The following is a 26,401-nucleotide window of genomic DNA, read 5'->3' on the forward strand; positions in this document are numbered from 1 at the left end:
AATTAGGGGAATTATTCAGTCTCAGAAGATGTTACAGAAAGGAGCCAATGGCCTGAAACTAAGGAAGGAAAAGTTTAGGTTAGACATGAAGAATAAATTGGTAGTAATAATCAAGAGGGAAAAGAGCCCAGGAAAGGAAGCACCCAAAGTGTGATGGCTATATTCAAGAATTAATTAGATGAGATATTAGTGAGAATGATGTGAATTCATTAGAAGGGCTAGATTAGATAATTCAAATGATCCTTTCTAAGGTCTGATAATCTCTTGGCCAAATATGCTCTCAGCATTCTCCTACACCCTTCACTGACAATGAGGATTTGTTGGGGAGTGTCTGTCTCATAATAAAAATTAACCATGTGGTTTTCTTTATTAAAATTCTGTCTGGGTATCAATATATAATCACAAAACAGCACAATTAACCACCACAACAAGGACCATCCTTCTGAGAAGAAAAGCTAAGAGATCTACAGATTAGAAAAGTCTAGGAAAAAGCATTAGCTTTTTCTACTGAAAATTTTATGGAACAGGTCTGGCTCTGCCAGAGATGGAGGAAGGATTCTAGAGAGGAAGCACTTCTTTGAAGAAATAACTTTCCTCTGGTTCCTAATATTGTGAATATTAGGAGAACCACTTTAATGTTCATTACATATTAGAACTCAAGTTATCCTAGTTCTAAATCACATAGTGCTCCCCCATTAAAAAGAAAAAAAAGAAAAAAGAGCAATATATTGGCTAGCACTCAAAAGCAAAAAAGCCCACCCAGCAGAGCTTGTAGAGCTCAGGTGTAATATATTTCATGAAATCAGCCATACTCAGGTGAGCCATTAGGTGCTCCAACAGCTGAAGTTTAGTATTGATTTAATGAATATTATTAAAATGTTCTGAATTTATATGGAAAGTTAGGATTTCCAAGTCAAAGCCAACAAATTAATTAAATATGTTTTTAGTTCCATTCAACAAACATTTCTTAAGCACCTGCTTTGCTCAAGGGGTAGTAGTGAGCTGCTTACGGATACTGAGATTTTTTTTTTTTAATTATATTTCCAGTACCTTCAAGAAGCTTACATTTTACTGAAGGGAAGGAAAAAGTATATATAAAGTAGGAAGTGGTTAAGGTAAAAGAGAAAATCAGACTAAGAACTCCAGGGAAATCTGAAGAGGGAGAGAAAAACAAAATACGGACATGACACTATTACAAAATGGATTGACACTAAAGCAAAATAATTTCTTAAATGTCACTTTCTCCATAAGCCTTCCAAGTCCCAGTCATCTCTTCTGTCTCCTAACATCCATTGCACTAAAATACAATTTGTCCAGTGTTTGATTAGAGCTTTCTTTTCATTGTTTCCTAAAAGTCTTTCCTTTCCAACTAGAATATAAGCCCCTTCAGGGTAGGGCCCCCCTCCAATCTTTTTCTATCACCCTAGAGCCTGTAACAGAACTGAGCACAGAGGAGGTAACTTAAAAAATACTTGCTTATTAGTTGATTGTCATCATCATTTCAAAAAAAGTAAAAGTATGTTCTAAAGGCTAGATAAATAAGTCATGCAAACTCAATATTTTAATTGTTCCTCAGACTTTGTATCCTAAATGTACCTTCAAGCATTTAAGTCTCAACTGCAATTTATTCCTTACAAAAATCTTCCTGAGAGGTAGCACTTTGTACAGATGATGCCACTGATATTGTAGTGACCAAGTTCCTTGACCAGGGTCATAGGCCAGTGTCAAAATCATGTGAGGATACATTTCTCACTGTGAGGTACAAAATTTCCAGGAGCCGGCTGTTTCTAACACACTAGCTGTGTGACAGTGGGCAAATTTTTCCCTCTTTGGGCCTCAATTTTCTGTTCTGTGATTAGGGGGATTGAGTAAATGATTTCTAAGCTTCCTTCCAGCTCTCAGATCCTACGACTTTTTGAATAAAATCAGTTTAAATTTGATTCCAGTAAGATAGGCAATTCAAAGTTCCAGGAATATAGATACACATACACACACATATGCACATACACATATCTATGGACACACATATGTAAGAAGTATTTTATTATGTACTGGTAGAAGGTTAAAGTTTAAACACACACTCATCAACAACCCAACAGCATTAGACTAAAGAATGAAAAATGGACAGTTCATAGACAGATAATTGTTATTGTTTTTTTATTCTTCACAAAACATGTATAATCCTTGGTAATCATTTGTTTAAGTTATATAAATTACCGTCAACTTTGAAATCCAGTTTGTCATTCTCATCTGTGATTTATGCCATACTATGTAAAAGACATGATGACTTGGATCTAATAAGACATTTATCTTCATGAAAGAGGCCACTGGAATCCCAAGTGAAGGGTGACTTACCCTACCCTCATTACTGTTAACTCAACGCAGAGTTCTTAATTTTTCCCAATGAACTGAAACCTGATGGTCTTACCTAATGGTGATGACCAAAACCAGGGCAATGATCCACCCTTCTAATGAAGTTGAACTAATATAGCCATACTGATCTAATGTCCCAAGACACTGATAGGCACACATGCATGTACTTCACTACCTTTGAATACAGCCAAGGAAACAAGGGGCTGGAAGGCAGTAGCTATTGCCAATACTTCTACAGAGGCCACTAACCTTTCTAAGATTCTGAGTCTACTTGTCAACAGTATATAAAATTAGAAAGAAATAACAAGCTGATTATAATATGCTACCAATTATTTGGTGCTATTTAGTCCTTTCAATTGTGTCTGACTTGATATGAGACCTCTTTTGGAATTTTCTTGGCAAAAATACTAGAATGATTTTCTAATTCCTTCTCCAGCTCATTTTTACAGACAAGGAAACTGAGACAGAGTTAAGTGACTTGCTCAGGGTCACATAGCTACTAATTATCTGAGGCCGGTTTTAAACATGGGAAGATAAATGTTCCTGACTATAGGTCTGGCAACTCTATCTACTTTGTCAGCTGGCTATCTCTGGGGCAATTAAGATGAGGGTAGTAGGGGGTATAGAGGATATAGTTCCAGGACTGGAATCAAGAAGACTAGTCTTCTTGAGTGAAAACTCTATTGCTGTGTCCACAAATGAGGTGAATTCTTTAAAGAAAAGCTCTCCATTCATCACAGGGAGGAAAGGAAAGAAAGCTAGGAAATGTGCCTCTATTAAGGGTCTTATTCTGAAGCAGGCACTGCATGAAGGGCTTGACAATGATTATATCATTTAATCCTCACACCAATTCTTCAATGTAAGTTGCTATTGTTATCTTCATCTTTTACAGTTCAGGAAACTGAGGCAATTGGAAATTGAATGATTGCCCAGGATAACACAGCTAAGTTTCTGAGATTCAATTTGAAGTCAGGTCTTCCTGATTCTAGATCCAGTTGGTCTTTCACTGCCTCAAAAAAACCAAACCATTAGGTACAACAAAAGGAAATGAGATAAATAATTGTCTGAACACACAAACATATAGATATATAAACACACATAGTTGTTATTTGACTCACTTACCTACCTATACATAATAAAAATATGCTTAAAATACACATGTAGATTTTTCTGTCTTTAAGTCTAGTGTTCTTATTTGATGTAACACCCAGCTAGGAGGTGAGAGATGAGGAAACCCTGAGCTAAAATAAAAATACACTTAAAAATCACATGTGGTTTATTCAAAGTATTGCCATTACAATTATTATTATTTACTTGGGGACACATATCAAAGAAAGCAATTAACCTGATCCTAACAGTGATTAGAAAGGGAAAAAACTCCCAGTTTGGGGTCATATCATATCATTTAGGCCATTAGGACACTTGAATATTTTACCAGCCTAAACCCTCATGTAAGGCATACCTACAAAGGGGAAATAATATCCTTCTCACTGCTGAAACAATTTCCTTAATTAGCAGGCATTTACCAAGCATAAGGCACTGTGTTAAGTTCTGGGGATACAAACAATTCCATTTTGGGGGGAATATAATATTTAATAGATAAGTAGATACAAATGACTCTTTTTCTCTTCCTTCCCATCTTTTCCTCTCCTCCTTTCTTCTTTTCTCCTTTTTCTTCCTCTCTTCTTCCTTCTCTTTCCTTTTCTATCCTCTACTCTCATCTTCCTTCTTCTTCTCTATCCTATTTTTCTCCGTCCCTCCTCTGATCTCTTCTCCACTTTTCTTCCTTCAACTCATCAAATACAAAGTATTTTTTTCAGGGTTTGGGCGCATCAGCAAAGGTCTCATGTAGAAGGTAGCACCCACTAGGCTTTGAGGGAAGTTAGGCAGAGGGAGCCAATCCAGGGAGACAAGGAAATGGAAAGTTGTACATAAGGAATGGCAACTAAACCATATTGTTGGAACACAATATACAAATAGAAGTAAGGTTTAATAAGCCTGGACACTGAGCTACACTGGATAGAGCATAGGCCCTGAGTTCAAATAATACCTCAGACACTTACTAGTTATGTGGCCTTGGGCAAGTCACTTAACTCCTGTCTGCCTCAGTTTCTTCAACTTCTTCAACTAGAAAATGAAGATAATATTAGTACCTAATCACAAGGTTGTGAGGATCAAATGAAATAATTGTAAAGTATCTTGTGAAGCACCTGGATTGCAGTAGGCTCTTGCTAATGCTTGTTCCTTCCCTTCTCCTTATAAATCACTTTACATGACAGAGGGATTTGTATTTCATTCTAGAGGCAATAAGAACCATTGGAGACTTCTGAGCAGAGGAGCCACAGGGTCAGAATATTTAGCAATGTCACTTTGGTAGCTAGAATTTACACAATGTTTTAAGATTTACAAAGCACTCTGCATCTGTTTATTAGAATCTCACAACAATCCTATTAGGTAGGGCTATTATTGTTCCCATTTTACAGAGAAAGGCATTGAGGTACTTGTCCAGAATCACACAGTTAAGGTCAATGGCTAGATATGAGATTAAGGATTTTTCTGTCTTTTAAGTCTAGTGTTCTTCTTTGATGTGTCACCCAGCTAAGATGTGAGAGATGAGGAAGTGCTGAGCTATGATGGCAGCTTGAGTGAATGGTGAGGAGAATGTAGTTGTGATAGATACTCTAAAGGCAGAATCAATAATAAATGGCAAATGACTGGATGGGTGGATGAGGAAGAGTTAGGGGTCAAGGATAACTCTGGGGTTGTGAACTGAGAGCACGGTCATACATTTATCAGCAATAGAAAGGTTAGGAAGAGCAACAAGCTTCAGGGGAAATACACATTGAATTGAAAATGTTTATGGCCCATTTAGTTGGCAATGTCTAATAGGTAACTGTTGATGTAATACTAGAGCTCAGGAGAAGGAGTAGACCTATATCTAGGGCTCTGGATTCACCTACATAGAAATGCCAATTGAATACATGCTTGCTGACAACATCACTAAGAGGGAGAAGAAAGAGGAAAGAGACCTGGGCAGAGCACTGGGGGAACCCACAGTTAGGAAACCCACACATGATTGATCCAACAAAAGAAACAAAGGAATGGGCAGAGAGGTAGGAGAATCAAGTTGGAACCGTATTACAAAAACTCAGAGGAGAGGTTTATGAATAATGTCAAATAGTAGAGAGAAGTCAAAATGTATGAAGGTTGAAATTGGTATTTAAGAACTCATTGCTTATTCTGAAGAGAGCAGATTTTCTTAAGTGAAGTTAGAAGCCAGATTTTGAGACAAAAAGAAGAGAAGAAAGCAGAAGCAATAATAACTTTTTCTAGAAGTTTGACTTTTAGTGAGAGAGAAGATATTAAATGATGATCTGAAGGGATAGTAGTGTCAAATGAAGTGCGTTTTTAAACACATGTGAATCTAATCCCAGATAACAATTCATATTAATAAAGGTTTGCAAAATACTTTACAATTCTATGAGATAGGTAGTATAAGAGAGGTTTATTATCCCCATTTTACAGAAGAAGAGACAATTAGAGAGGTTAAATAATTTACCCAGGCACACACAGCCAGAATCTGGCAGTATGTAGAATTGAACCCAGATTCTTAGAATACAAATTAAGTACCTTTTCTAGTATTCCAAGTTGCTTCCAGATTTAGCATGAGCAGTGGGATCACTTACCACAAATCTCATATCAGTCATTCATACAGCCTCAGTAACCATTCTTAGCAACATAGTAATTTGTTCCATTTAAGAAATTAAACATTGGTAATTTAACATATTCCTACAGTAATTTGACACTTTACACCTGCCTCCTAGCTAAGGGCTTCAAGCTGGTTTATAAATAAAAAATTTGATAACTAATTTACAGATCAACAATCCTTGGTACAAAAAATGTAAGCCATTCAGGGAAATTTGGAGAAAAAGTCCCAAATTGTTTATTACAAAATGCAGCCAGTGTTTCCTATTTTCACTGAAGAAAACAGCATACTATAGTAGGAATGATCTGGATTTGGGTCCAGGGTTTGGATCTTGATTCTGATACTTTACTGACTGTGGTCTCCATCTGTTCATTTGTAAAATGGGTGGGAAAATGCCTGTAGTACCTCCCTCATACAGTTGTAGTGATAATTAAATGAGATAATGCATATAAAACTCCTAAAAAGTACCAAAATAATTATCACCTATGGGTACCATTATTATTCATTCTTAACACAGAAACAATTTTAAACATTTGGTGAATTGTACATTCAGCCAAATATCATCAGGCATACTCTCCTCCTATCCCCACCATAAATAATTAAAAGAAAGAATACACAATAACAAAGTTAGAAGGACTCGATCCAATCCCTTTTACTTACTCTGGAATAAGGCTGGAGTTCCACCAAGTATGCCATAGGAATATCAGGAAGCCATCCTGATAGGTGTTAACAAGAGGCCAGTGACCACTGTCATAAGATGCTTGACTATAAGCTTCCAAACCCATTCTCCAGTCCCAACCTTGGGAAGCCAAGAAAACTATGCCAAAGTCACACCAAAAATCTCCTTTCAAAACTGGGTTTTCTCTGGAAGCTTCTCTATTTTTAATGTCCCTCTCACCAGCACTAGCACTTGGATGATGTTTACAATTTCTCCCCTTTGATCAGAGGGCATAGCCTAAGGAACTGAGCTCCACCACTAATTCTGCAGTTTTTTAAATCACCACCCTCTGCATCAGATGCTGTTTTTACTGCCATACACCCTCTTTCCTGAAGAGAATGACACTCATTCTATGACATCCAACATCTTGATACAAAAATTAAAGCATTTTCTTTCTTGATTTCCATCTTGCTGCACCTGTTCAACATCTCTCACCACTCCCCTTTTTTTTCTTTTATTGTAATGAGTCTGGTACAATACATTGCTATGTCTTCAGATTTCACTCTTGATGAAAGAATTTTTCTTTAGTTCTTAAGACCTGAATTATAAATTTCCCTTCTGCTAAAAAATGCTGCACCTGCCTCTGAAATGTTTTGGTTTTTCCTTCAATGTTTTACATGATCGCACATGTGTAACCTATATCTTATTTCTTACTGTCTCAGGGAGCTGGAGTGGAGGGAAATGATAGAATTGGAAACTCAAAACTTTAAAAAATGTTAAAATTGCTTTAACTTATAAATTGGGGAAAATATCTTTTTTTCCTTCTTAAAGGACATATATTAAGATGAGAAACTATATCTGTTGACTGAGAAGTCCATAAATCTAAACAATTATTTTAAAATCGTTAATGTACTTAGAGGCATAATGAGCAAGCAAATTTTAGTTTGCTGGGTAAGATGGCTGGGTAAATTTCAAGAGGACCTAAGAACTAAGTATTAGACCCAGAGATCCCATCTGAGCTCCAAGCCTATTCAGGTCTGGAAATGTAACTCTTGTATTCATTAGCAAATTTTTTGTTATAGATGGTAGGGTTATGCTCCTGTGGGCATCTTTTTTTAGAGTATGTCAACATGTCCTCAGTTCATCAAGGCAGGGGCAGAGAAGGGGACATGATTAGGCCGTTCCATGCCCTCATTTTTATGCACGGTTTAATCTGTAACCTTTTGTTTTCTTTCTTTTTTTCTTTTTTTGGCAGCGCACCTGGTCAGGTTGCTACATTCTTCCAGGACTCTTGGCAGTTTCTGTAGATATACATGAACCCTCAGTACAGCTCTTCATTTTGAGGTTCCAGGTTGAAAGACTCAGTTCCCTTTCAGGGAATTCCTTGTTGTCTTTTCTAACTAAATTTAGTACAAGGCTCTACCTTATTCAGAAAAACTGAGCAACAAATCTGACAAATTGTCTTTATATATTTTGATTTTTTTTTAGGTTTTTGCAAGGCAACTGGGGTTAAGTGGATAGCCCAAGGCCATATAGCTAGGTAATTATTAAGTGTCTGAGGCTGGATTTGAACTCAGGTACTCCTGACTCCAGGGCTGGTGCTCTATCCACTGTGCCACCTAGCTGCCCCCATATTTTGATTTTTTAGAAACTAGGAGCTTTAAAAAGACAGACATTGTAAAGAATTTTGGAAGGGTGCATCATCCTTTGCTCTTCAAGAGTGACTCAAGCTCTCAGTGGTGAAAAGGAAGGCAGTTTGAAGGATGTGATGGCTACCTGTAATGGCAAAATGCATTGAAACAGGTCTATAGAGTCAAGACCAGTTGATTTTATTGACCTCCCCTTCTGGTTTCACAGTTATCATATTGGGAAACTGGCAGATTTCCTTGAGGGTTCATCTTATCTTTTCCCTCTGACTTCTACTGCCTTTTGCTAATCTATGACAAAAACATAGATTAGCAAAAGGGTTGTTCAACCCTTCAACTGCAGAGGTATGGGGAAACATCCTCCACAGAAAAAGGAAATATACTAATAACTAGTATTTAAATAGTACTTTTAGGTTTGCAAAGAACTTCACAAATATCATTTCAGCTTATCTTCATAACAATCACTAAGGCACTATTATTATTCTCACTTTATGTTGAAGAAAATGAGGAGAAGTTAAATGAATTGTCCAAGGTCACACTTAGTCAATGTTTGAGGACTGATTTGAACTCTGATCTTCCTGACCCCAGCCCAGTGCTCTACTCACTGCTCCACCTAGATGTCTGATGCAGATCAACTTATTTGCAATATTTTTAAACTTTTTTTGTGGCTTATGAAACCTACAGGCCCTTTCTCAGAATAATATTTCTAAAGGCAAAAAATAAAAGAGGTCAGACTACAAAGTAAACTTATAACACTGAAATATAGTAATGAAATTTTTTTATTTTAAAAAATTCATTGACCTCAGGTTAAATACATAACCTTAAAGGGCTGTCTGGGGCACTGAGAGGTTAAGTGATTTGCCCATTGTTATCTACCTGGTAGGTGGCAGAGATAGCCCTTTAGCCCAGATAACTCTAAGGCTTACTCTTTCTCTCTCTCATATCAAGTTTATTCAGAATTAATTTTAATAGCATTTATGCAGTGCTTTAAAGTGTGCAAAATGAGCAAGGTTCAGGGTCTTTGGGCTCCACAGTTAGTAAGTGTAGAAAGCAGCACTTGAAAACACATCTCCCTGATTCAATGTTCTGTTCTCTGTCCACTGAACCACATAACTATCTGCCTGGTATCTGCAAACTGTGTGACCTTGAGCAAATCCTTTTACCTCTCTCAACCTCAGTTTCCCCATCTGTAAAGTGAGGTAGCTGGACTAGATGGCTTGTTAGGTATCCAGATGGCCTCTGAGGTTCCTTCCAGCTCTAAATGTAAGATCACAGGATGTCCTTTCTGAGGTAATAATTGGGCATACCTGAGATCCATAAAGGAAGTAAAGCCATTAAGTAGTGAAAAGAGATACTGCAAAGCCTATAAATCTCATGTACTTTATTTGAAGAAGTCCTCAGGTCTTCATTCAGAGCCTCTTCACTTTCTCTATTGCTGTTATTATTGTTCAGTCATTTCTAAATATTCAGTAACCCAAGAGGTCACTGACCATTTGGAGTTTCTTGGCAGAGATACAGGAATGATTTGCCCTTTCCTTCTCCAGCTTATTTTACAGATGAGGAAACTGAGGCAAACAGGATTAAGTGACTTGTCCAGGGTCACTAGTAGTGTTTGAGGCCAGATCTGAACTCAGAGAAATGAGTCTTTCTTACTCCAGGGCCAAGCACTTCATCCACTGTATCACCTAGCTGCCCACTTTCTTTAGACACAGCTTTAACTGCTAGGCAGTGCAATGGAGAAAACAATGGACCTGGAGTCTAAAATACTTGAACTCAAATATGACCTCAGACACTTACTAGGCATGTGACCGTAAGTCACTTAATTGCTGTCTGCTTCAGTTTCCCCAGTTGTAAAATTAGGATAATAATAGCACCTACATCCCAGAATTTTTGTGGAGATAAAATATTTGTAAAGGATCTTGCATATCTGAACATGTTATATATCTATTTAATTTTTTTTTGCAAGGCAATGGATTAAGTGACTTGCTCAAGGTCACACAGCTAGGTAATTGTCTCAATCCACATTTGAACTCAGGTCCTCTTGACTCCAAGGCTGGTGCTGTATCTACTACACCACCTAAATGTCCCTATGAAAATATTATACAAATGCTAGCTGTTACTTTTATTATTATCAAGAATTGTTTTGAGGATCAAATGCGATAAAATATAAAGCTTTTTGTTAATTTTAAAAGGTTATATAATGTTGGCATTATTTGAACCCAGGTCCTATGACCCCAGATCCAGGGCTCTTTCTACCTTACTAAATTTGTCTTAAATTAGAAGATTTGTCAAAAATGAACAATGGCGTCTGGGCTTCTTCAAGTTTAATATATCAAATCTTCTAAAAGTGACCCCTGGCTATCAATCTAATCTGGTCTCACATACACACACACACACACACACACAAACATACACACAGACAGGCCATTATTTTCCCCTCTCCCTTCCCACTAAAGCCTGACACTCCACCCCGGGATGCTAGGTGCTATAATAGCTTAACTTTCATTTTTATCTTGCCTGAAACCAGGCTTTCATACCATTTTCCAGCCATCTCCGGCCATTTCTGTCATGGGGAGCCATTTTAGCTGCTTATCATGTGCTGTCTTTCTCCATTAGAACATAAACTCCTTGAAGGCAAGGATTATTTATGGTTGCTTGCATTCAAAACCCTAATGAGTTATACAGAATTCAAGATATAGGAAGTATTTATTGGCACTATATCTATTTGCAAAAGCACACAAATGAGCATTATGTTATGTACATATACATATATATATATCCCATGTCCCAAAACTTCTGATGCCATGAGAATTGGTAGTATTTAAAATCTCAACAAAACATGCCCACAATGAAGACTATAATTCTAGGATGGAAATTATCAGTTAATGCAACAGTTTGAACTGTCAAAGGGACCACTTAAATGAACCAAAAGGGAATATGTGAAAAAAGAATTAAAAAAAACACTAAAGGAGATGGGGAGATGGGGGAAGGGAGCAGATGGCATATGCTAATATCTGGTCCAAAAAGTCATTTGAAAAAGCTAAACTAAATCTCAAGAAAATCATAATGAGGAAAAAAAAGTAGAAGGAACAAAGGCTAGTAAAAAAGAAACAAGAAATTATCTGTTCAATTTTCCCTTCACATCCATAAGGGGTCCACATGCTTTCATTTTAGTATCCTAGATCATCTTGATTCTTCTGCCAAGTTCTGGGAATACTCGGCATACCAGGATAGGCCACCAGTAAGAGATTTCCCTAAGGTCATGGCTTAGTTGACTTAGGTGATATCTTATCATGGCTCACTGAGCTCAGTGGTCCCAATTAATCACGCATGGAAGGCTCTCAATTCTCAGACAATGTGGCAAAGGCGATGAGCCTCATAAAAATAGCAACATGGGCTTTGTTACATTCAAATATTCACCTGGCTTTGGGGCTCAAGTTTATACAAAGAGATCAATATGGCATCTCCCCACCCCCAGTATAGAATTAGTGTTTTCCTGACCACCATTAACTCCAAGAGTACTGAATTCTTCAAAAGGGCCGGTATCTAGGAAAACAAATGAAGGTGGGTCTACAAAGCCAGCAATCATCTCTGTAAACAATTCAGTGGGAACATAAATGGTAGGAGACAAAGAGAGCAAGAATAAAACTTAACAGAATTAGGCCATTTGGAACCCAGAAAGAAAGGAGGACACTTACCCTCATCGTGATAATCTGACATAAAAGATGCATCTGACATTAAACTAGGGCCATGAGTCCCACTGGGATTGTCTTCAGAACTGTCCTGCCCAAAGTAATTTTCAGTTTGGTCATCTCCTTTAAAAAGAAGAAAGAAAAATATTTTTTAAAAAAGAAAGAAACAGGTTTATAATATATTGTGAATATTTTCTAAAAATAATTCTGAAGATTTCTTCTTGTGTACACAAATAGCTTCTTTATTTCTTCTTGAAGGCCTCTTTCAGCACCCAAATATAAACACCTTAAGATTTAAGCTGGGGGCAGCTAGGTGGCACTGTGGATAGAACACCAGTCCTGGAGTCAAGAGGACCGAAGTTCAAATTCAGCCTCAGACACTTAATAATTACCCAGCTGTGTGACCCTGGGCAAGCCACTTAACCCCATTGCCTTGCCAAAAAAGAAAAAAAAAGATTTAAACTGTATATGTTAAGGAGATAAGTGGCATAGAATAATTTGCAATTCTTCAAAACACCTTCTTGCTGCCTGAACAACAAGAAGAAAAATAAATGAACAATAAAAACTGTGACTTCACTGCATTCTGGAATTGTGGGGCAGCTAGTGACACAGTTGACAGAATGCTGGATCGGAAGTCAGGAAGACTTACCTGGACAAGTCCCTAAACCTTTCTCAGACTTGGTTTCCTCATCTGTAAAATGGGGATAATCATAGTGCCCACCTCCTAGAGTTGTTGTAATGATAAAATGAGAGAACATATACAAAGTGCCTTGCAAACTTTATATAAATGCAAGCTGCTGCTGCTGCTCCTGTTGTTATTCTACACCCCTGCAAACAACTGTTTCATTCTATGACTGGTCACAAGTAATATCTATAACTCTTATTTCCACTGATCTTTTGATATCTTTTGATAAAGTTCCGAGAGATAATATTTGCGGTGCAAAGTCATAATAATAATGACAGCAACAGACACATTTACAGAGAGCCCCTTAAGGTTTGCAAAGTGCTTTCTGCAGACCATCTATACCTAGGAAGAAAGGTATCGTTAAGTTCTGGATTGAAAACATTGCTTAGTCTTTGTGTCCTAGCTCTCAAGCTGGAAGGCACTCCAGGTCTGACAAGTTCACATTACAAATGAGGAAACTGAGGTCTTGAAAGACAAAAGTGGCTGGACAAAGTTACAGAAATAGTAAGAGGCAGAAGCAGAATTCAAACTCAACACCCCTACCTGCCAATTCAGTGCTTTCCCCCATTAAAACATTTCCACTTTTATTTCAGTACTTTCACTTTTATACAAACCTCTTCCTCTGGCTCTAAAAGTATCAGCACTTAAAGAGGACCTCAGCTGTGCAGTTACTTCAAAAGACTGAAGCAAGATGGTAGCTGGTTCAGAGAGAGGAAGCCAAAGCTCTCTTAACTCATCCAAACAGAGGTTTGGCTTGCTAATAACAGGACAGCAACAGCTGCTCTCTTCATTTCACAATCAGCAAACATCGAAAGAGGATTTTCCGCTGAATTTGCTGTGATCTCCAATACTAATTCCCAACCACAATCTCCAATGCTAAACTCAATAAACATTTCCTAAGAGTGGATATTGTTCTCCTTAAAAGCTTTATGTTCAGCAATCAAGTGGGGGGGGGGGGGGGGAGAAGGTGGGACCAGGCAGGTAGAAAAGTCCAGCAAAGAAGGAGGGAGGCAGTAGATGCCTTATTTTGTCATTTTGGAAGAAAGATGTGACAATCTGATCTAAATCTACTCCTTATGCTCAAGGGGAGACAAAGTCAGAGAGATCTAAAGAAGAGAAGGGCTTAGAAATTGAAGCGTTTATTACAGAGAAAAAGGTAAAAAGCCAGAATTCTCACAGATTGCCCAGTCTCTGGGTTCCACTTAGTAGGAATGTTCTCCTAGCTGGTCTATTGGATAATACTGAATAGACATTAAAGAGCAGAGAAAAAAATACAAGAGCACAACAGTTATGGCTGAGGCACTACTGTGTAATTTTCATTTTAACTAGAAATGTTCTCAAATACCAGGCAGAGGTATAATATGCTCAGATTTCATATCATAGCAGAACTGCCAAAGTAGCATTACCAGCACAATCTGCAGAGAAAGCTGGGCAGGATACAGACAAGCGGATAGGTCTGTTCTCTTGAAAGAATTTTTTTCTCCCTTTGGATTAGGTCAAAATTCATTTAAGAAATGAAGAAGAAAGCAAAATCCAGCTAGAGGTTTGGGTTGCCTAATACAGGATAGTCACAGAATCTTGGATTTTTTAACATGAAACTTCATTAATCTTTAGGTCTATTTCCTTCCCTTTGAACAGATATTGGGGCCAAAAGAAGGGAAGAGACTTGTTTAAGGTCACATAGTATGTTGATGGCAGAAATAGAATTTGAGTTGAGATTTTCAAATTTTCAAAGTAATTTATAAATCACTAGGTCCCAGATTATTTAATTTATCTCAAAGTTTGACAATTGCATTGTTTGAGGAAAAAAAAACCTTCTATCACATAGAATACCTGCTGGACTCTCAAAGATTTGCACAGCTCAACAGAGGCCCTTGATTCTAAAGTAATTTTTTTTCAATTGTATCAGATTCTCCATGACACAATTTGAGGTTTTCTTGGCAAAGATACTGGTGCAGTTTGCCATTCCCTTCCGCAGCTCTTATGATCGAAGAGAAACTGAGGCAAACAGAGTCAAAGTGACTTGCCTAGGGTTATTTAGCCAGTAAGTGTGTCTGAGGCTGGATTTGAATTCAGGAAGATGAGTCTTCCTGATCTCAGAGGTAAGCTCTTTATCCTTTTGCTGTCCCTTGATTCTGAAGTTTTATCCCAAATACCAATATAGAACTGGCACTCAAACTATGAGCTGCAAGGGGATGAGTCAGATATTTTCAGTGGCTTCTAGTGTAATTATCCCAAGGCTGGCATTTAAGCCCCCAAATCTAAATTCAGGACAGTTACCTTAACACAGTGTGGTATACAACTCACACGAGAGTAACACCAATCCTGGATCAGTGCTCTCCCTGGCTGGGGAAAACACAGAACACTTTGAAAAGAGGTTTCTGTACATAAGCTTAATTAGTTTCCGGTGATGGAGTTATCCTCAGTGCCACTTCAAGGGGCACAAGCCCCTTGAGCAATCTAAGGCGAAGAGAAAGAGAAAAGAGAAGAGCAGCAAAAATATATCCTTGGCATTCTGTATACAGAAAAGCTGACGTGATTATGGAGGTTATACCTCCTTAAGCCCCACAACCAATCAGACTATAGGACTGTTAGCATGCCTTGTTAATTCTAAACTCCACTTTCGAGATTTCTCTATGTATCTGCTAATGTAGGACCAGGAGATTACTTCCTCAGTCCAGTGGGATCTGACATAAATGATCCCAAGCCATAGTGACAGAGGTTTCCCCTCGGTGTCTCTCCAATTAGAACTTAGGAACTCCATTTGTTTAGAGCAGCTCTCCCACTGGAGATCCACTCTGCCACGGGAGACAGAGACATCCCTTCGACAACTCAACTTAGAATTAATCTAGCTCTCTATAGATGTTTATTTTAACACGCCACCATATATCTTCATTAATCACAACTTGTATTTTCTTGTCTATACCAAAATGAGATTTGGGGAACCAGAGAAAAGGTTCACTTGCTTTTAGCTGGGATTTTGGTCCTCTGCTCTAGTGTCTTAAGAACTGGACATATGAAACTGTATTTAATATTTCCAGGGATTGGTACTCCACTAGGTATCATGTTTTGGGGCCTCCAAGGGAGATGTTTGCTCTATTGTTCTTTCCTGAAAGTCAAATAACATTTCATTCATGCTTCATAGAGTGATAAGTTGGGAATTTCTGAGGGTTAGAGTAGGAAGAGAGAGAAGTTTTGTGTCAGGTGTAAGGTAATTATTTGCTTGGGTTTCTGTGCTATTTGTTTTAATTCCCTGTGTTTTCATTAACAGCTAATGAGTTTCCTCTCCCCGCCCCCCCCCCCCCCCCCCCCCCCCCCCCCCCCCCCCGCCTTTAAATTCAGAAACAATAGCTTGGCCACTAGAACTTGGCTTTTTTTTCCTTACCAGGGAGTCAGCCAGCTGTTGCTGCTCCATAAACTTTATGGAGAAGTGAATTAAACTGTTAAAAAAAAACCTTCCACTTCCTAATTCAATTCTAAATAAAACAGAGGGGAGAAAATGAAGTACTGATTATATTCCCCTTGTAACTAGTCTGACTCATAGCAAACCACTCAGGACCTGAATGTAGGTGCTATTTAAGAACCAAGAAGGGAGTCCTGCTTGAAACTACCTTGGTAAAGACCTTTATGACTGTTTTTTTCAGGAGGGAAAAAAAGAAATGGGAGAAGGGGGAGTGGAAGGAAAAAAGGAGAAGAGGAAAAAAAAAGAAGCCAGAGAAGGAAAAAGAGAGAGAAAAGAATGTAGAGAAAAGGGGAAAAGGAAAAGAGGAAGAGAAGGGAAGAAAGGAGGAATAGAGAAAAGAGACAAGGAGGGAGAGAGACATGGAAAAATCTGAAAAACAGCATTTAGAACTTAGAACACATTCCATAAGACTGAAATTGAGATAACTTTTCATCAGCGGGTATAACAATCATAATCTAGATATTTCTATTTACATAGTACCCCAGACATGTTTCTATGAATATTCAAAGAGATTATGGCTCCTTTAAATGATACAAGGTGGAAAAAAGATAAGAAGGAAGGAAGGAAGGAAGGGAAGGAGGAAGAAAGAAAGAAATGAGAGAGAAAGGAAGAAACTTGAGAATCAAAACCAAAAATAAGTCCTATAAAACGCAAAGATTTATTTACCTATTTCTATGCCATGGGCCAAAGATTTTTCTGACACCTGTTAGCGACTTATTTGTCTTTCATTTCTCCTCTAAATAATTATGAGGGATGTAATGAAGAATTTATCCACATCAACAGTCACCTCCTTACATGGATATATTCCTTTTGTAAGGAGAGTTCTTCATCTAGATTTCTAGAAGCCAATTTTGCTACTGTTTGATTAAATATCTTTGGGAGGCATAAGGAAATCAAGGTGAACTGAGTCCTGTTTGCATTCTTGTGCTGGTGATTGGTGGAGGGGATAGATGGAAGGACAGGCCCCTGACTCCAGTTAATATCTAAGAGCCCATGAGAAACACAGCTTCCCTCTTTAAACTAATGAGCCCTCACTAAAACGCCACAAATAAAGGTCTCTGATCCAAATCCTGTTAGCTTTCATGCTTGGCAGTGTTAATATTGCCAGGTTTTCATGGACTAATTTAACAGTAACACACTTCCCAAAGCTGAACTGCATTGAGATGAACAATGCCTCAGCTTATTACTCCTTATTATAACCACTAGTCTAAGTTATTGAACAGAACATACAACTAGAGAGACAGATCAGTACAGATGCATCCATACATGTAAATGTTATTCACATGTAAATATATTACCCCAGGACGTTTGCAATGCTAAGGCGAAGGTCCTGTCAACATTTCCATTATAAATTACATACCTTTTTGCACATACTCATGTATTAGAAAATGTATGGTGTTTCCTACAGAACATCTTAGAAGCTTCACTGCTTTCTAAATATCCATTTGGATTTGCGTGGTTAGCTCTTGTGATTAATCCATGTGTGGTGAAGGTCTCAGATTCTTCTCTGTACAATGCTGCCTGATTTCCTGTCCATCTCCTTTCTTTTCTACAGCTATCCATAACTCATATATTCCATTTTTTCCCCAATGCCCTAACAATGAAGGGAATATACGGGCTAACATGTAGCAGAAAAAAGAATAGTTGCTATTTATCATCATTTTAAAGAGATGCATCAACCTGATCTTGACTGAACAAGGAGTAAATTTTAACTTAAAATTAGTCCCCTTCATTTAGGAGGATACAGTTTACCAATTACATAAATTAAGAGCAAAATTAACAGGCTATTTAAAAATCACTTGTGCTGTTGATGGGAAAGGAAAGGTGGGGGAGGAGATGACAATGCTGTTAAGATGATCAGAAATGGGACGATATTGCAATAGATTGGGCTATTATATTCCAGAACATTCATTGCTACAATGGCTCTGAATCCTAAAAACCAAAAGGGCAGAGCTCTTTAATATTCATGAAATGAAACACATATCTCACCCGATTGGACAGGAAGGTGTCAGTCCACAACCAATGGAAAAATTCTCTTTTTCAGAGGCCACTGACCAGTGCAGTTTTTCAGTTTGTCCAGTAGGGTGAGCTGCAGTGTGCAGCATTATCCAAGCTCTATAAAGAAATCGAAATTCTCCTGCTGCTCCTTTTTTTGTCTCTCTTCTCCCCCCCCCCCAAAAAAACGGAAAACTCCTCCGAGGTTTGACGTTGTTTTGCTTTTTAAACCATTCCTAGGTCTGATGCAAAGGCTAAACTTAGTGGCATTAATGAGCCAGACAGTTGGGAGCAACAAATATAAACTAGACAATTAAACAGTGATGGGCCTCACTTCAGAAAAGAAACTGTGAGCTTTCCGAGGATCAGCCTGTCATTCCAGGCTCATGCCACCCACAGTCTCTCACAGTGAAGCTTCCACTCAGACTAATGAGAAATTGGAAGCACATTGGAAAAATCATGATGTGAAAACAAATACATTTAAAAATAAAACAAATTTCCTTTATTTATTATATATGAGAAAAGGAATTTGGACCCTATCTCTACCATATTTTGCCTGTGTGACCTTTTGCAAATCATGTAGCCTCTTTGGGGCTCAGTTTCCTCATCTGCAAAATGGGGGTAAAAGAAGGATTGCAATAGATCACCTCTAGCTCTAAATCTACAAATCATGATCCCATGAAAGTACTTTGACAGTCAGGCAATTCTACCTAGAAGTTATTAACATGTTTCTTCTTTTTATTTTTTCACCTCTTTCTATTTCTACTCTTGTTTCACTGGGCTCCCAAAATTTTTTGTCTCAGCACAGAGTATTTTAATGTTTTTCCCCCTAAGCACAAAAGGGAAAAAACAAAGCTAAAAAATACAGGTATTTTGCAAGTTATATTGGGGGGGGAAGCAGTTTTAATAACTATAATCCCATAAATGAGTAATGTTTATCTCAATCCAAGGTCACTGAACTTGAAATGAGGAGTCTTGTTCTATTACCAGTTTGTAGTTGGTTGGTTGGTTGTTATCCTTCATTCTTAAATAGGACCAATTGGCATCACTAGTTCAGGGTCAGAATACAGTGTACAAACCAGCTTGGAAGGGTGGCGTAGTGGCTTAGTGGATAAAGCACCGGCCCTGGAATCAGGAGTGCCTGGGTTCAAATCCAGTCTCAGACACTTAATAATTACCTAGCTGTGTGGCCTTGGGCAAGCCACTTAACCCCAATTTGCCTTACAAAAACCTAAAAAAAAAAAACAACTTGGAAGGTTCTACCACAGGTTGAGTACAAGTAGTCCCTATGAACATTTGGAGTGGAAATGACTCTAAATTTGTGCATCTCATGTTTCTTTTGAACTACGGCAATCCAGCTTTATTCACAGAGGCATAGCACCTTCTTTAAGGCAGGCACACCATACTGGAAGATCCTGTGTCAGTGTCTCCTATGTCACACAGTACGTTAGACCTTGGGTATGTTCTTTGAGCCTAAGCTTTCTAATCTTTAAAATGAGGATACTGGGTTGGATGCTCTCTATAAAATCTTTTCCAGGTCTAATAATCCATGCATTTAGAGTTTAAATGTTGATAGATCTCTGAACAGTCAAAAGTCTAATATTAGTAAAGATTTGGAACCTATTTATTTGTTTGGGTTTTTTGCAAGGCAATGGGGTTAAGTGGCTTGCCCAGGGCCACACAGCTAGGTAATCATTAAATGTCTGAGGCCAAATTTGAACTCAGGTACTCCTGACTCCAGGACTGCACCACTTAGCTGCCCCATTTTGGAACCTATTTAAATGAAAAAATTTACTAAAATGAAACAAATGTGCCTTTCAAATAATACAGGTTGATCAAAGTCAGCATTGCTCTTTTGGAAACAATTTTTCTCTAGTTCTTTACAGTACAGGAGAGGTGGATAGGGAGTTGGTCCTGGAGCCACCTGTGATACATACTACTGTATAACCCTGGGCAGATCCATTAATCTCTTGTACTCCATTTGGTTCTCTAAAACTATAAATTGCACAAAAGGTGCTAACCTGAGGGTTGAGGGAGGTTCCTGAACTGAGAGTTCATAAAAATTCACTAAAAATTATAAAAATGAATTCACAAATACAGATCCTCCACCTATCTTTATGCCGTAAAGTCATTTAATGAACACGATCAAGTTATAGATATAAGTATTTCTCTAAGGTTTTCAGATTCAAAGACTTTCTTTTGCATGACAAACTCTGGCACTTGCAAATTTTTTAAAAATCATTTCCCCATTTCAGGCAACTCTACTTAAAGTTTGACTATATGTTTATCTATGTCCTTTCTTCTTCTCAATAAATTCAACATTTTTTGATTATCACCAACTCTGTGCAAGGGACTGTGTGTGTGTGTGTGTGTGTGTGTGTGTGTGTGTGTGTGTGTGTGTTGAAACTGGGAGATTAAAAAAAGGAGAAAAAGAAACAACAAAAATTTAGCTTGCTTTTTTTTTCCTTCCAAAGAGGAAGCAGAACAGAGAGAGAAATAAATACATATATATATATATATATATATATATATATATATATATAGATATATATATATATATTTACACACACACACACACACACACAAATGATATAAGAATGTAAGAGAGAATATGATTAGGGCAAAGGAGCAAATCTATAAACCTAGCACTGGAGGGAAGCTCACCACTTCAAGGAATAGCTCATTTTATTTTTGGTCATTTTTGTGTAGGGAATATTGTTTAAGGGAGTTTATGCATAGTTCAAGGGGGGGGGCATTACAAAACAAGGTCCCTCTAAACTTCAATAAACTCCCCCTGGTAGAAAGGATACTAATTTGAGGGTGGAAGACCTGGATTATCACATGATCTTAGAAGAATCATTTTATCACCTCCAAAATTAACAGAAGAAAGATAGATATTTTCCTCTTCTCTTTATACTAATTTCCTGGTCCCCAAAGCAAATGTTCAATTTTCCTAATCGAACACTGGTACAGTACTTTGTATAATTTCCAATATGTCTTTATACATATTGATCCCTAATTATGTCTCACTACTTCACACAAAGCCACAATCTGGCTTTATTTTTAAGAGACCTTTCTTTTCAATGATTTTAATAAATTGGAATTTTTTTAAATGCCCTGAAAACTATCATGCCTTATAAATGTAAGCTGCTATTATTAACTCATCTTAATCACTCCCAGATAACTTCTTGGTTTCCCCTTACTTTTTGGAGAATTACTAATTGCTCACAGCTTCTGACACATCTACATAAATTCTCATATGTCTATCATGTGTTTTGCCATGATATGAGTCTCTCTCTCTTCTCTCTCTCTCTCTCTCTCTCTCTCTCTCTCTCTCTCTCTCTCTCTCTCTCTCTCTCTATATATATATATATATATATATATACACAGTATACACAGATACCGTGAATGTATTTAAATTAATAAGAATACATTTTTTAAAACAGAATTCAGGACAAATTGCACTTAGCAGGTCTGAAAATGTGAATCAAATAGAATATTAATATTAATGGAATAGGGCAGCTAGATGGTACAGTAGATAGAGCACTCATCTTAGAATCAGGAATATGGGAATTCGAATCTAGCCTCTGACACTTATTGACCTTGAGCAAGTCACTTAACCCACACTGCTTGGCATCCAGGGCCATCTTCAGTAGTCCTGATTCAGATCTGGCCACAGGACCCAGATAATTCTAGAGGAGAAAATGAGACTGGTGATTTAGCACAGCACCTCCTTATTCAAATCCAATTCACGTACTTGCTATGGCATCATCTCCCTGATGTCGTGATCTTCTTTTAGAACAAAGGACAAACATCATCATTAATGGAATATATATTAGGCAATTCAGTGGCACAGTGGGAAAGAATGCTAATACTTGGAGTCAGGAGGACTTGAGTTCAAATCTTGCCTCACACCTCACAAGCTGTGTAACCCTAAACAAGTCACTTAACCTCTCAACTTCAGTTTCCTTATCTATAAGATGGGTGCTATAATAATAACACCTACTCTCACAGGGTTATTGTGAGGACTAAATGAGATAACATATGCAAAGTGCTTAAAAGTGCTCTAAAAATACTAGCTATTATTAGGTGCATTTAAATCTCATCTCAAACATTTACTAGCTTTGAGCACCTGGTGTCTCAATGGACAGAGCACTGTACCTGGGGTCAGGAAAATCTGAATTTAAATTGTGTATCAGATACTTACTGGCTGCATGATCTTGGACAAGACACTTAATCTCTATTTGCCTTAATCCACCAGAGAAGGAAATGGTAAATCACTCCAGTATCTTTTCCAAGAAAGCCTCACAAATAGCACTGGCATGCTCCATTCCACAAGGTCACAAAGAATCATACATGACTGAATAACGAGAAGTTCTGACTCTATTTTGTGCAAAACTTTTCTAATATCAATATAAAGCCTGTAACTACACAGATTTCTAGTGGAAATTTAGGCCCTTTTTCCTCCTCTAGGCCTGGTCTACTTTCCTTCCTTTGGAAGTGATGTCTTCAATCTTTTTCCTTTGAAATTTGGCTAACTGTAGTAAATTCACTGTATTCTACTGTGGAAACACATGACTGGAATGTCTACATATTGGTATATTTTATTCAAAATAGGTCTGTTAAGGAAGTATACCCAAATGAGAAAATCTAGAAACCAGAGTGAGGAAGCATGGTGGACAGGTGTTAACTAAAAATCAATGGAGGAAGAATTAGCAGTGACATCATCACTATTGAATACTACACACTACCTGAACAAGCAAACAGGAAGGAAGAAAACAAGTATTCATTAACTACCTACAATGTGGTGCTTTACAAACATTATCTTGTTTAATCCTCACAATATCCCTGAAAGGTAGTTGTTGTTATGATGCCCATTTTACATTTGAAGAAACTGAGGCAAACAAAGGTTTAAGTGATTTGCCCAATATCACATAGCTAGCAAGCATATCAGGAAGAATTTGAATCCAAGTCTTTATTACTCCAGGCTCAGTGTTCTATCTATTTCACCGCCTAGCTAGAGGAAATAGATAAAATGTTTCAAAAACAAATTAAAAGCCTGGCAAAAGATTATGATATTGTGTGAGGAGGGATTTCAATTTCTCAGATGTCTGCTAGAGCTTTCCCTTTGCCAAAAGCTTAGCAGGCTTCTTGCTATGCCTGAGTAATAGTTTCAATCTTCAAAAGATAAAAGAACCAAAGAGAGTCAATTCTATACTGGAGCTGATTTTTCACTAAAAAAGAGAAATGGGTTGTTGGGCTGATGAAGATTGGAATTTTTTTTGGGTGGGGGGGGTAATAAAGAGCACCTATTTCTCCCTAGTGAATTCATCTGATGGGACCCAGATGTACTACATCTTAAGGTAATAAAAGAATTGGAAAATAATAAATAATAGCTAGCTAATCTTTTTACTGCACTTTAAGGTTTGTGGAGCACTTTATATTTTATCTGACTTGATTTTCAATAATCCTGTGAATTAGACATTATTATTATTATTCACATTTTACAACTGAGAAAACTGAGATTAAGTGACTAAGATCATGCACCCAGTAGATGTCTGAGGGAGGATTTGTACTATTTGAATTTGAAATGCAGACAGATGGTATTGCTAAGTCACTATCAATGATACTGGAAGGGGCAGCTAGGTGGCGCAGTGAATAGAGCATCAGCCTTGGAGTCAGGAGTACCTGGGTTCAAATCAGACCTCAGACACTTGATAATTACCTAGCCATGTGGCCTTGGGCAAGCCACTTAACCCCATTGCCTTGAAAAATCTAAAAAAAAAAAAATGATACTGGAAAAATCATCAAAAATGGGAGAGGTGCCATAGGACTTGAGAAGGTCAAATGTTCTATTTTTTTTAAAAAGAGGAGGGGTTAGAAAACATAGCCTATGGACCAGTGGGCTTGATTTTAATTCCTAGAAAATTCTGGAATGAGCATGAAAAAGTTGGCAAATGAGTACCCAACAAAGAAAGCAATAATTGCAAAAGTTACTGTGAGGCGGTCTAGCCATATGAGGTCTAAAATTATATTATAAAGGGATGATTAGGTAGCACAGTGGATAGAGCACCAGCCCTGGAGTCAGGAGTACCTGAGTTCAAATCCGGTCTCAGACACTTAATAATTACCTAGCTGTGTGGCCTTGGGCAAGTCACTTTAACCATATTTGCCTTGCAAAAATTTTAAAAAAATTATATTACAAAACAGTCATCAAAACTGTATTGGCTAAGAGGTAAAAAACCCACATGTACAAAAATGGTGGATAGGTGGAAAAGATTGAGTGCAAAAGAAACAATAGTAAATGACTATATAGTAATCTGCTGTTTGATAAATACAAAGATTCCAGTTTCTGGGATAAGAGCTCACTCTTTGATAAAAACTGCTGGGAATAATCAGGGACAATTTTAGAGTATCTTTGATGGAGAGTACCATCTGAGTCCAGAGAAAGAATTGTGGAGTTTAAACAAAGACCAAAGTCTATTACCTTCAACTTCTTTTAAAAGTGTCTTATGTACTACACGGTTTTGCTATCTCTAATATTATATTTTCTCCTCAAGGATATGATTTCTCTCTCAATGTATTCAATTTTGATCAATGAATAGCATGGAAACAATGTAAAGATTATTAGACAGCCTTCTGTGGGGGGTTGGGGGAAGGAAGGGAGGGTGGGAGAAAAACTGTAAAATTCAAAACCTTACAAAAACTAATATGGTATATAATTGGAAAACAAATAAAATATTAATAAAAAATTTTAAAAAGAAGTCAACCTCAGGAAAAAAATTGCTGGGAAAATTGGAAGATAGTATGATGGAAAGTAGGCAGATAGCAACATCTCACACCCTATACAAGATAATGTTGAAATGGGTACAAGATGTAGACATAAAAGGTGATATCATAATCCAATTATGAGATGAAAGAATAATTTATGTCAGATCAATGGAAAGGGGAGTGGTTTGTGACCAAAGAAGAGATAAAGAACTTTGTAAAAGACAATGGATAACTTTGATTACATTAAATTGGAAAGGTTTTGCACAAACAAATCCAATGTAAACAAGACTGAAAGGAATGAAGTAAATTGGGGAAAAATTTCTACAACTAGTGTTAATGACAAAGGACTCATTTCTAAAATAAATAGAGAACTGAGTCAAATTAAAACAAGTCATTCCCCAATTGATAAATGGTCAAAGGATATGGAAAGGTAATTCTTAGATGAAAAAAATTAAAGCTATCTATAGTCATATGAAAAACTGATCTAAATCATTATTGCTTGGAGAAATGCAAATTGAAACAACTTTGAGGTACCACCTACACCTATTAGATTGGCCAATATGACTAAAAAGGAAAATAATCAATGTTGGAGAGGATGTGGGAAGACTGGGACACCAATGCATTGTTGGGTGGAATTGTGAACTAATCCAACCTTTCTGGAAAGCAATTTGGAATTATGCCTAAAGGGCAGCAAAAAAAATGGGCATACTCTTTGGTCTAGCAATACCATTACTAGGACTATATCTCAGAGATCACAAAAAAGGGTAAAAAAACCCACATGTATAAAAATATTCATAGAAGCTCTTTTTGTAGTGGCAAAGCATTAGAAACTGAAGGTATGCCCATCAACTGGGGAATAGCTGAACAAATTGTGGCATATGAATGTGATGGAACATTATTGTTCTATAAGAAATCATGAGGAGCTGGACTTCAGAAAACCTGGGAAGACCTGCATGAAATGATGCTGAGTGAAATGAGCAGAACCAGAAGAACATTACACACAGTAACAGCATCAAAGAGAATTCTAAAAGACTTGGAAAGGAAAATACCATCCATATCCAGAGAAGGAGCTGTGGAGTTTAAATGAAGATCAAAGCTTACTATCTTCTATTTTTAAACTTGTCTTATGTATTATGTTGTTTTTTCTCTTTAATGTTTTTTCTTCTATTTGGATTTGATTCTTCTTTCACAACATGATTAATATGGATCTAAGTTTAGCATGGTTATACATATAGAGACTATACTAGATTGCTTTCTTTCAAGGGAGGTCAGAGAAAGGAAGAAAAATGTAAAAATCAAAACTCTGCAAAAAAATGATTGCTGAAAACAACCATTGCATATAGTTGGAAAAATTAATTAACTAATTTTAAAAGGTTACCATGGCTTCATTAAGAACAGATCATGGGGGCTGC

At 37.3% G+C, this 26,401-nt stretch overlaps 1 protein-coding gene across 4 annotated transcripts in view; it reads right to left on the reverse strand.

Annotated features, from left to right (window-relative positions):
* The window catches only part of SKAP1 (src kinase associated phosphoprotein 1), a 401,607-nt gene that overhangs the window by 282,994 nt on the left and 92,212 nt on the right, over positions 1-26,401 (reverse strand). For all 4 annotated transcript variants that reach the window (XM_074224177.1, XM_074224178.1, XM_074224179.1 and 1 more), the window contains one exon: positions 12,082-12,198. In XM_074224177.1, coding sequence (XP_074080278.1) covers positions 12,082-12,198 — 117 coding nt within the window. The remainder of the gene's footprint in view (positions 1-12,081; positions 12,199-26,401) is intronic.

Source organism: Macrotis lagotis, chromosome 2 (assembly GCF_037893015.1).
Source record: "Macrotis lagotis isolate mMagLag1 chromosome 2, bilby.v1.9.chrom.fasta, whole genome shotgun sequence".
Classification (NCBI taxonomy): domain Eukaryota; kingdom Metazoa; phylum Chordata; class Mammalia; order Peramelemorphia; family Peramelidae; genus Macrotis; species Macrotis lagotis.